Source organism: Solanum stenotomum, chromosome 1, assembly GCF_019186545.1.
Source record: "Solanum stenotomum isolate F172 chromosome 1, ASM1918654v1, whole genome shotgun sequence".
Lineage (NCBI taxonomy): Eukaryota > Viridiplantae > Streptophyta > Magnoliopsida > Solanales > Solanaceae > Solanum > Solanum stenotomum.
The window spans coordinates 98,687,370-98,699,468 of NC_064282.1; the positions used below are offsets into that span (position 1 = coordinate 98,687,370).

General features: G+C 34.0%; 2 protein-coding genes and 2 non-coding genes across 4 annotated transcripts in view; 3 read left to right on the forward strand and 1 right to left on the reverse strand.

Annotated features, from left to right (window-relative positions):
- The first annotated feature begins 117 nt into the window (after positions 1-117).
- LOC125854040 (small nucleolar RNA U83) lies at positions 118-193 on the forward strand. Its single transcript, XR_007445334.1, has one exon. It is a non-coding gene; the product is annotated as a small nucleolar RNA U83 (small nucleolar RNA).
- A 1,286-nt stretch (positions 194-1,479) lies between these two features.
- LOC125854038 (small nucleolar RNA U83) lies at positions 1,480-1,555 on the forward strand. Its single transcript, XR_007445332.1, has one exon. It is a non-coding gene; the product is annotated as a small nucleolar RNA U83 (small nucleolar RNA).
- A 985-nt stretch (positions 1,556-2,540) lies between these two features.
- Positions 2,541-8,540, reverse strand: LOC125853906 (uncharacterized). The gene is made up of 20 exons (XM_049533670.1): positions 7,498-8,540; positions 7,145-7,345; positions 6,911-7,030; positions 6,463-6,513; positions 6,262-6,396; positions 6,081-6,155; positions 5,718-5,866; positions 5,493-5,628; positions 5,315-5,381; positions 5,095-5,222; positions 4,966-5,022; positions 4,687-4,872; positions 4,506-4,598; positions 4,327-4,412; positions 4,186-4,252; positions 4,050-4,116; positions 3,842-3,978; positions 3,673-3,764; positions 3,012-3,078; positions 2,541-2,896 (listed from the first exon to the last, which is right to left on the reverse strand). Exons 1-20 carry the CDS (start codon positions 8,476-8,478, stop codon positions 2,579-2,581), a joined length of 3,213 nt encoding a protein of 1,070 aa, XP_049389627.1. The 5' UTR covers positions 8,479-8,540; the 3' UTR covers positions 2,541-2,578.
- Positions 8,541-9,192: 652 nt separating this feature from the next.
- Positions 9,193-12,099, forward strand: part of LOC125860291 (putative late blight resistance protein homolog R1B-17) — a 5,388-nt gene continuing 2,481 nt past the window's right edge. Inside the window, exons 1-2 of the mRNA XM_049540221.1 lie at positions 9,193-9,239; positions 9,795-12,077. Of these exons, the coding sequence (XP_049396178.1) occupies positions 9,193-9,239; positions 9,795-12,077 (2,330 nt within the window). The remainder of the gene's footprint in view (positions 9,240-9,794; positions 12,078-12,099) is intronic.

A 12,099-nucleotide genomic window follows, 5' to 3' on the forward strand; every position in this document is an offset into this window, starting at 1 on the left:
TTGAGAAATACATTATCAAAATCAATAGTAAATATTTTTTGAATAAAGTAAATTGCAAAACTTTTAAGCAGTACAACAATTATTGTTTATTTGTTTCTTTTAATTATTACTAATTATTGCCGATGATGAAGTAGTTTTGCGTTAATGATCAAAATCATGATTACGACTATACTACTGCCTTCCTTCTGAGGTTATTTTGATGATTTGTTGTATGAAAGGGATTAGGAAATAGATTGGATTTACAAAGATATTTTTTATAATTATGTTGGAAAGATTAAAAAAAAGATTTGTGAAACTATAGTATTATGTCTATGAATTTTATATATATGGATCTTATATAAAATCGTCAATTGAGAAAGGTGATGAAGAGTCCAAAGTTTAGAAAAAAATCACGAAGTTAGGCAATCTGGTCATTTTTTTTTTATTTTTTGGGTTCAAATGGGCTTAAATATTGGCCTTAAATTGGCTTAAAGATAGGTTAGTTTTTGATAAATCATAAAACCATATGAGCTTTGGGCCTAAACCATAAATTCTTAGGCTTATTCTTTAAAATCTAAATTCTATATCTTAGAGCATAAACTTGATATATAAATCCTAAACTCTAAATTTTTATGGTCAAATTATAAACCCTCTCAACATAATAAATTTGGGGTCTGAATCCTAAACTATAAACCATAAACCTTTAACTTTAATTATTATGTCTTTAAGGTTTTGGTTTTATGATTTAGGTTTTTAGTGTTGAGACCTTAAGGTTCAATGTTTAGAGTTAAAGGTCTTAAGATTTAGGATTTTGTGTTTTGAGTGTATATTTTAGGCTCTAAGGTTTAGTATTTAAATGCTTAATGATTAGGCTAAAAAGTTTAGGGTTTTTATTTAGGACCTAATGATTAGGGTTTATGATTTATGTCCTAAGGTTTAGAGTTAAGATTTTAGGTCGTCCTCAAGGTTTGACTTGCTTAGATTAGTATATTATTATTTAAATATTATACCACCAATTTGAATTTCAACTTTGAAAATTTTAAAATAAAGAAATTCTAAATAGATAGATAAATCCTAAAAAGATATAAAATAGATAGTAAATAATATTTTAATATATGAATATATATTACATCAATGCAAATAAAAGAAAAGAAGATATATGATCTAAATTCTAAAATTTTAAACATATGATCTTAACTCTGAACTTTAAATCCTAATTATCTAAAATCATGAATCGTAGAGGGTTTAAGATTTAAGATTTAGGTTTAAAGCTTTGGATTAAGGTCTAAGGTTTAGGGTTTATGATTTAGGACCTAATATTTAAAATTAAGATGTATTTCACTCATATCAAAATTTTTAATAGTCAAAAAAAATTTCACAAAACAATTTTGAGAAATACATTATCAAAATCAATAGTTAAATTTTTTGAATAAAGTAAATTGCAAAACTTTCAAACATTACAACGATTATTGTTTATTTGTTTGTTTTAATTATTATTTTGGCCGATGATGAGTAGTTTGCGTTAATGATCAAAATAATGATGACAACACTATACTACTGCCTTCCTTCTGAGGCTATTTTGATGATTTGTTTTATGAGGGATGAGGAAATAAAATGGATTTACAAAGATGTTGTTCATAATTATGTTGGAAAGATATAAAAGAATGATTTGTGAAGTAATAGTAATATGTCTTTGGATTTTATACATATAGATCTTATATAAAATCGTCAATTGAGAAACGTGATAAAGATTCCAAAATGTAGAAAAAAATTCATTAAGTTATACAATACGTTCAAGTTTATTTTGGATTCAAATGGATTGGCTCAAATGGGCTTAAAGATTGGCCTCTATGTTGGGTTTTGATGAATCTTAAATTATAAAACCATATGAGCCTTCGGCTTAAACCTTAAATTTTAAATCTAAGGGCTTAATCCTTGGAATCTAAATTCTAATCATGAATTATATATCCTAAACTCTTAACCACAGAGTCTAAACTCTAAACTTTAAATTCTAAATCTAAAAGTCATAAATCCAAAATTTTATGGTCAAAACTATAAACCCTAAAACATAAATCTTGGAGCCTAAATCCTAAATCCTAAACCATAAACCTTAAATCTTAGGTTTCATGCCCTAAGGTTTTGAGTTTTGGGTTTATGCTTTAGGTTTTAGGGTTGAGGTCTAAGGTTTAAGGTTTAGGGTTAAAACCTTAAGATTTACTATTTAGAGTTTTGAGAATATTTTTTTGGGCTCTAATGTTTAGCATTTAAGGTTTAGGCCATAAGATTTAGGATTTATATCGAAAGGTTTAGGGTTTATAGTTTATGCTCTAAGGTTTAGATTTTAGGTTCTTAAGGTTTTTTGACTTGCTTAATTTTAATATATTATTATTTAAATTATATTTCACAATTTGAATTTCAACATAAGAAAATTTATAATAAAGAAGTTTCAAATGGCTAGATAAATCCTAAAAAGATATAAAATAGATAGTCTAATTATGATAATTACATATTCAAATCCCCACAAATCAACTATAGTATCATCTAGTATACTTAAAAATGATACAAAACTTAATTAAAGAAACAATTTATGGTTTATAAGTTACATTTGTGCAACAATAGTACTATTTTTTTGGAGTTCTTCTTCAAGAATTTTGACAATTGTTGAAGGTAAAGAGGAAGGGGGAGAACTTTCATTGGTATTAGTGTCAAGCACATAAAATATTTTGTTGTGAGAATGTATCACATGAAGTATTCCAGGAAATAAAATGGTTTTTAGTTCCATTTCTTGCTGAGGCAATATCAATGACCATGCTGATGTCAAAGTGTCTGGTGGTAGTTCTTTAAGAAGATTCCTCAACAGATTAATCATACAATTTGTTGTTTCTTCTGTAGCAAGATGTTTTCCACCACATAGAATCTTAAAAAGCGAAATCGAACAAAAATGTCTTCAATTAATAATTTGGTTCAAAAATGTATCGTGGAACAAATGAACAACTCAAATTGACATGTATAGATTCTGATATGGAACTAACCTCTGCAAAAATTGACATAATTTTTGGGAAGTGTTCATAATTGGAACCCAAAAGTTCTTTATCTGACCTGCAATAGAGAAAATTTGCCAAAATATTTTTGGGATAAGAAATTAGTGATGATATAAAAAAATTTTCTTGTTTGGTTGCTACGTTTGGGATAACTTATCTCACCATTTATATCATAGTGATGGGATAAGTTATCCCATATACATTGTGGGATACGTTATCTCAAGATAGCTAATTCCAGTATTCTAGTCCTGGGATTACTTATTCCTAACTAAACGACCCGACCTATAAGTGGTCGTTTGGAACAGGTTATCTGGGCATTAATTATCTCAAGATAAGTTATCCCATCATGTATATATTTATCTTATTGCTTAGGGGTCGTTTGGTGTGAGGGTTAAAATTTTGGTGTCTTGTTTGGTTGTCATGTTTGGTGTCTTATCCCACTATTTATACCATAGTGATGGGATATGTTATCTCATATATATGGTGGAATAAGTTATGATAGGATAGTTAATCTCACGATAATTAATCTTAAGAAAACTTGTTCCCCAACCAAATGGTCCTTAGATTATTATACTTTATACTTTACACCAAACGACTCTTAAAGACTATGATGAAGGTATAACCTATTAGAATTTGCAAACAAATTCAATACCTTTCAACCATGGAACATAGTTGACCATGAACATATTTGGCTTCATGAAGGTCACCTTTTATAGGCAGGCAATTCAACCAAATGGGAATAACCTACACCAGGATTCAGAATAACAATTGTGAAGAAATTATAACAAGACTTAACATTAAGGATTCTGAGAAGGACAAACCTGGGCTGATTCGATAAGTTCTCGATGAAACTGACATATTTTACCAAGTGTAGAAACAGCATTATCATATGCAAGTTGATTCTCAGGTTCACGAGCACGTAAATGCATTATCACTACGTTGATCCGTGAAATAGCCTCTGAACATAAACGCGTAAGTTAACAAAAACACTTGCTTGATTAGAAGTATCACATTCAACAGTATTCATACCTCTAACATAAGGTTTGAAAACAGAACCATCATATTCTGCATAAAGCCCAAGTCCATATAGAGCATTCTGAACATAAAGTCATTGTGAGCAACCAACTTGAGTAACAGGAATGTAAACAATCACTATGATCCAAACCTGTCTAACTGATGGATTTTCGTCATTGCTTGCTTTCAGAAGCAGAGGTAGAAATACATCAGAGTACCTAAGTTGGCATAAGAAGTAAGTAATTTATCAAAATGGTGACACCAGAAACTCATACAGACAAATTAAACTCACTTTAGAGCTGCTTCAGAGCACTCCTTCAAAAGACCATCAAAGATACTAAGTGATGTAGATTTCTCTTGAATTGTCATTTCTTTGCCCTTAACAGAAGTCGGAAACAACAAGATATGGTAGATATGAATAATAATAGTAAATAAACTAACGTCATGTCAGAATAATGTCAATGAACTTACCCACATCGGAATCAGATATAATGATAACTCGTCAAAGTAAGGCAAGAAAACAACCTTGAATGTTTCGATCAGTCTACATAATATGAGACCAGCCTGTGTTCAAGAATAACAACAGAACCAAAGTGAAAATGCTTGAATATATAAAGACAACAGTGAATCACTGTTTTAATATAGAACATACAAGGAAAAATATTTGATCTTGTCGATGTTTTTCCCCTCTCAGCAATTCAGCTTCCTCAGCATCAAAATCTTCTGTTTTTTCTCTCTCTGTTAGTTTTCTTTGGCTATTTGAACTCTCTGTAATGACATGCTTTATCTCATCCACAATCGGATGAAGCTGATCTTCATTGAGAAGTGGTCCACATATCTGAAACAATTCCAAGAACTTCATACCTAGCTCATAGTGAAACACCGAAAACTTTGGATCAAAACAAATAAGCAGTGTTTAAAGATCACGAACCTGAAGGCACACTTGTAATGTATTCAACATTTGTACATATATCTTTGTTTCAGGCTCCTGCATGATATAGAAATCAAAGTGTTACTTTCTCATTATCTGAATTGAAGAAGCTTAATGTTAAAAGTAAACCTCATGCAAAGCTTCCACCAAATTCAGTATTATACTGTCCGAAAACTGCTTGAAATCCGAATGGCTTTCACCTGGAGCAATCCCTTTCTCATCAGCCAGTTTAGCAGATTGCAAAAGGTGCTGCATCGCTATAAACATTACAAATTAAAAAGTCTTGGCGGTGATCAGATAGTTATAAAAGACGGAGAAATTAACTATGTGAAATCCTGAGAAATCTCACCTTGAACTGTATAGATCCTGACCTCATTGAAATGGAATTTCAAAAGTGGAAATAAAATTGAAGCAGTCTGTATCATTTATCAAGCATTAGGCCATTGAAACCACTTGTTAAATTTTCAGTTTGCGATCAAAAGCACGGGTAGAAAAAAAGAAAAAGAGAGAAGTCCAAGTGTGACAACCTGGAAAATCCATGGGTAGAAGCCTTCCTTCAATTTGTAAGCAACCATGACTAGGACTTCACATGCTAAAGCTTTCTTCTTTAGGGAACTTTTTTTTATACATATCGTTGAATCGCCAACCTTGACTCTGTGTGTACTACAAGATGTGATAATGTACATAAAAAGGCGATCACTCAGAGCAATGATCTGACAAAAAGGCAAAACGTCATGACAAAAAAGGCGTACCTATTATCATCTAAATAAGTATTGTCTGAATCTGGAGATAATATGACTTTATCAGGTTCAAGTTGAGCACATTGAAACAAAAGGGGCATGACAACGCTGGTGCAAGGAAGAAAACCTTTCCCTATGCCCTCACAAAATCCACTAATAGCCTGCAATGAGATCAAGAAATACAGAGAGACCAATCTTGAAAGAATTTCTGACTGATTAGCATGTGGAAATTCTTTTTAATTTGGGTGGCGGAGAGATTTGAGACCTCTGTCTGCTCTGATATCATGTTGAATTGTGTGACCATCTCATCTAAAAGCTTAAGCTATTAGAGAAAACACATTTTTATTAGTTAACGATATTCTCAACAATACATACCTGTAGCTTGAAGATAGTATTTGCATCCTCATCATCCTCTTGTGATCCTTGTAATGATATAACTGCTTCCATAATCTTATTGTGACATTATGACAACAACAGAAAAATAGAAAACAAATAAACAATAAGCTCTAAGTTGAGTGAGATGTATAGAATCCATTTGGTATAACTAGTGGAAGACCTGTTTTGGAAGAACCGAAGTTCCAGGTTTATACGATGCCATGATCATCTCTAGATCTTTGCTTGGAAAATTTGCTTGTACCAAGGTTGCTTTCAAAAGTGGATTAATCGATTCATAGGTGTTCCCAAAGCATTCCTGTTGAAGTAATGTTAATATACATATAGCCAGCATAAAAGTTGAAGCAGAATTACTAGGTAATACCTTAAAATGCTTAGCCAAAAGTTTGAGTACAGTTGACGCTGATTCTTGGACCTTTCATGTCAAAAACAAATATAAATCAGGCAAAGGCAAGATCTCAAGGGCATTCTTGTTTACTTCTTAAACGTGGAGGGTGCTTACCATTTGAGCAACTCTCTCACTCGTCTATTTGCTACTACTACTAAACACCTCATAATGCGGCTCAAGCACTGGACAATTTATGTGATGCACTTTCCTTTTAAAACTTGTCATTTTATAGTCACACAATATCTATGTAAGTTTCAAAAGCTTTTCTTTCTTCCCATCAATAGAGCATTGCATAAATTATGGTTGTTTCCCTTTATGTATTTGTAATATTTTTTTTTTGAAAATGAAATGTATTTGTAATATTGTATGTTCATTGTTCAGGAAAATATCTGGTTTCTCTTACACTTGGTTCTACAATACGTACCATCGCAACAGTATGTGACGACAGTTGAAGTAGTTTATTGTGTATTTCGTGTATGTAAAGTGTCAAATATTCAGGCGTGCCAACGCGAAGGAAGCCCCAGACCGCGAGTATGACCTTGAGCTATGAAAATATGAAGATGGTGAAGTTAGAGCAGGGATTAAATCTAATAAAAATTAAAAGGTAAGCCCATCGAAAAGGTTCAGTAAGAAAAATTTGGTCATAGGACATACAGACCTGCACTTTTACACTGTCATCATCCATAGCTTTAGTTAATGCTGGCACTACTTGGTGATGACATTGTTCTTGAAAATGGGGACGCATGAAACGCAAAAACTCGTGAATTGCTTCCAAGGAGGCGAATCTGACTCCAGGATGAGGATGTCCCATACAATCCAGAACCATTGTCACCACTAGATTCATATTCTTAATCATCACCTATTATAATGAAAGAAGAGATGAGAGCAAGCTAAGTACTTAATGTAGAGAATAACAGAAGAAAAGTATAATCGAGATGACTTTCTACTATCCAAGATCGTTAACTAATCACTTTAAATGCAATTTTTAGTAGTGTAACAATAAATACACACCTCAGAGCAGCCTTTAACAATCTGAGCAAGTGCATTGAGTGCTGCGCATGGCTTCTTCCACGAGTCGTCAGCCAAGTGAGCACGGAGCTGCTCAAAGGCAATAGGACCAACAGTCTTACCACCCAGGGCATTGGACAACCGCCATAAACACATCTTAAGAAAAACTAAATCATCTTTGTTATCCCATTTATCATAAGGATCAGGCAAGAGAGGGTCATAAACCTCATCCTCTAACAAATTCAATAAAATTCCAAAATATTTTTCAGTAAACAATGGATACTTCTTGATCATGCCAGGGGTCTTCTCCTTGGCCTCAACCAATATCATCACAAATTCAACCGCCAAATGTCTCGTTTTCTTTTCATAACTCTCGCATTCGGCTATATCAAACATGGAACCCACCACAACCACAAGCTGCATCCTGAAGAAGCTAGGCTCATTCTTGGCCAACTCGATCAAAATCTCAAACTCAGACTGAGCTGATGCCTCACAATTTTCTTCCAATGCCTTATTCAGCATGTCCATCATCGCAGGCAACAGATCCTGAAACCTCTCCCTATCTTTTGAACTCCCCACCCGTTGAATGAAGTTAATCATCGCCGTCAGGGCAGTGATCTTCACGTCTAGATTAACCAGGGAATCATTCAATGTGTTTAGGAACATAGGGTGTAATATATCAATGTAATCGACTAATTCTTCACCGTCAATGTGTTGGATTAATTCAACAAACAAGTTTAAATTCTCTGTCAAATGGGAATTAGTACTGAAACACCTATACAAGATTGGTAATAATTCAGGCCAGTTGTTGTCAGGATGAAGTGCAGCAGCTAGCTGATCAGAGCCAAGAGACTTGGCTAGCTTAAGAGCTAATGAGTTAGGATCCTTCTGCTTCATCATTGACTTAGATTCCGACCTTTTCTCGACGACATGAGAACTAACAACTCCAAATGGCTGTGAATCGGGCATCAGAATTTCATCCATATTGCTAGTTCCAATAACAGATGATCGCTAACCCTCTATTTTTCTTCGCATACTATTTTCTTATACAGTCATTGGTATACCTCATTCTGCTTTCTAATATGAATAATATCATGAGTGAAATCAATGACAAGAATAATATCTAACTTGCAAATGTCTTATTTGACTTTTCTTTGCCAATTAAATGATGTTTGACAAAGTGGTGAAATTGGTAGCAGCAAATGAGGACTTTCTTCTGTAAATCATGAGATATTTCAATGATCTAATTAATATGATACCGACTCATGACCTACTTTTCTTTTTAGTAGGTTCAGACTTTCAATTACTTTCTCCGTTTTAATTTGTTTGACTTACTTTTTTTTTAGTCTGTTTCAAAAAGAACGACCCTTTCTTTTTTTAGCTACTCTTTAACTTCAACTTTCCACACGACATGTTTAAGACCACAAGATTCAAAAGTCTTTTTCACTTTCTACAACTTCACGTCAAATCAAAATAGGCCAAACAAATTGAAACAGAGGGAAAAAAAATCATTTCTTATCCATTACCAGTGGCCAGAATGAAACAATCAAGCTGCATCATTTTATAGTCTTCATTTATCTGTAAATTTTAGTTTCATTATACTTTATATTAAGTAATCTCAAAAGTCTTCCATGATTAACACACATGTAAAAGCAAGTCCACTCTAGTTATTTTTGGTTAAAATTATGGAACAAATTGATGAACCCTAGATCACTGCTTTCTGCTCTGCCAAAGTTGTTAAAAAGGTATGTGATAGACTTTTATAACAAACTTAATTTGTATTAATTCTTGCATCTTTTGCTACATAATTTTGAATGCAGACATAATGCAATCAGCTATTGTTATATATCAAAGAATGAAGTTTAAGAGTATAGCTTGTATTTGTATATTATCCAAAGAATACACTGATTTAAGTACACGTAAAGAAAAGGCTAACTAACGTAACTAGATATCTGAATCCCTAGAAATCAGCTAGAATATTATATACAAGAAAACATATAGCTTTATCATGCCCAACTTGTTACAAAGATAATCAACTCGAGTTCCATTCAACATTTTTGTGAACAGAATCAGCTAGTTGCTCTCCTCTCTTCACGTAGCCAGTGGAAATCATGTTTTCCTGAATCTTCTCACGAATAAAATGACAATCACCTGAATATGTTTAGTTTTTTCATGATACACCGGATTTGACGCAATATGAATAGCAGATAGATTATGGCACCAGAGTTTTGCTGGTGTAGATTTGGAGTATGCATTGTTTGTCCTAGAATGTGATTTCTTTATAATCTCTTTGCTTGCAGAGCTGTCGACGTATATCCACTCGGAGGAAATTCTGCTGGAAAACAAATGTCTGAAATAGAGAGGAGATTTCTTGGTACTTTTTTGTTTTGGGCAACTCAAAAAGGAAGGATTAAGGAGGGGAGATTGCGCGGACATGGAATGAAGGTCGGTGACACTGTTTCGGGACCAAGGGCAGACTTATCTTCTGCTGAAGTCAAAGAATGTTATGAGTTTCTCCTTTCATTGGTTCCAGGGAGGTGGCCTTTACCAAATTTATGCAGCCCATTGTTTCAGAAATTCATTGAGTACATCCTTCAGAATGTGAAGGATCTTCTCATCAACAAGAAAGATTTCGATAGGTTTGTTCTTCTGAAGAAAGAGTTTCAAGTCCTTGAAGAAAGTCTAAAATATCTAAAAACCTTCCTCAATTTCATAAAAGATGCACGCATGGAGCTAGAGAAATCCAAGATTCTTTTTAATCATATAGAGGGCATCACAGTGAATGCTGCATACATATGTTACCTTTGTTATGTGGAAGAAATGGATGGAGATTCAGCATCTGAGTTGACACTTCAAATCTCTCATGTTTTGAAACATATCAAGCCCATTAAGCCACACGTTGCAGAAATCTATACTGGAGCTCTAAGAGGTTCAATTAAATTGCAAATCCAATACAACCGGGATGTGATAGAATTTGTTGAAGGTTTTGTTCATTTCATCTTCAAGGATTTGTTGGAGTTATCAAACGGTGAGGCATGTTCTTCGATGCTTCCTCTTAAAAAAGATCAAATCAAAAGCCTTGCCGAAGCATCAAAGCAATTGGTAACTTTGCTCATTTGTCCACCAGAAGATTTATATGTTATCCAGGGAAAAATGAGTGGCAAGCTTACTTGCATTGAAGGTCTGATTGCTGAGGTAGTATCTGCTGCTTTCTCTTTCTCCATTGACAAAGCAGCAGAAGTTAACTCGGTATTCAGTGACTTGTTAAAAAAGATTGAACATGTCATGGAAGATCTAAAAGATGTGATTCTGAAAGATGTAGTGTCATCAAAATGTAATTTTCCTAGGACAAATGGATTGGGGTTTATCGATTATCTCTTACGCTATCTGAAAGAGCTGCTGCAAGACGGAAAGTGTGATTCTGTTGTCAAGCATCTTATTGAAGAAGCTCAGGAAGAGTTATATCTCTTAAGAGACTTCTTGAAGGAAGTTGAGAAGAAAAAACATGAGTTTGAGGAGGTGAAGAAACATGATCTATGGACAGAAGTCATATCTCTAGCATACCAGGCAGAATGCATAATTGATAGCCTGGTTACCGGAGATTATCCTGTTTGGTATCTACATTTGTTATGTAAGATCACAACAGAAACTAAGGTTGTAAGGGATCATTTGAAAGAGTTCCATGCTACGATTATGCGAGATGTTGAAGTCCCTATTGAAGAACAAGGACCAAATCCTGTCAGACAAGTAGTTGAGACTACACAACTTGATGAGGTAATGGTGGGTTTTAAGGACGAGACTGACTTGCTAATCGAACAGCTCACTATAGGACCAAAGTACTTGGATGTTGTGTCTATCGTAGGGATGCCTGGTCTTGGAAAAACTACACTAGCAAAGAAAGTTTTTCATGATGAGAAAATGCGGCGTCATTTTGACGTCCAAGCTATGTGTTGTGTTTCCCAAACTTATGACAGAAGAAAGTTGCTGCTCGGAATTTTGAATCAAGTCAAATGTTCTAACCAACAGAATGAGAAAAATCCAGCAGATGCTTTGCGGAAATTTCTGTTAAGAAAGAAGTACCTTCTCTACATTGATGACATATGGAGTGTTGACACATGGGAATACTTGAGCAGATGCTTACCGGATAATGGAAACGGAAGCAGGATTTTATTAACCAGCCGAAACATTGATGTGGCTTCCAACATTACACGTGAAAGAGAACCTCTTGAACTTCGTTTTCTTGACGAAAATGAAAGTTGGGAACTAATGAAAATCAAGCTGTTTAAGGAACAAACTTGCCCACCAGACCTATCAAAAGTAGGAGCAAACATCGCGAGTAAGTGTAAAGGACTACCTCTCCTTGTGATTTTGGTTGCTGGAGTTTTGTCTGGGATAAGCGAAAATGAGGAAAGTTGGAGAAGAGTCGCAGAGAGTATAAAGTTAGATACTGTTACAAGTGCAAAAGAGTGCATGGAGGTTATAGAACTGAGCTACAAGCACTTGCCAGATCATCTCAAACCCTGCCTTCTATATTTTGCATCATTTCAGGAGGATGAAGAAATTCCACTCTCAAACTTGGCGTGGTTATGGACTATCGAGGGATTG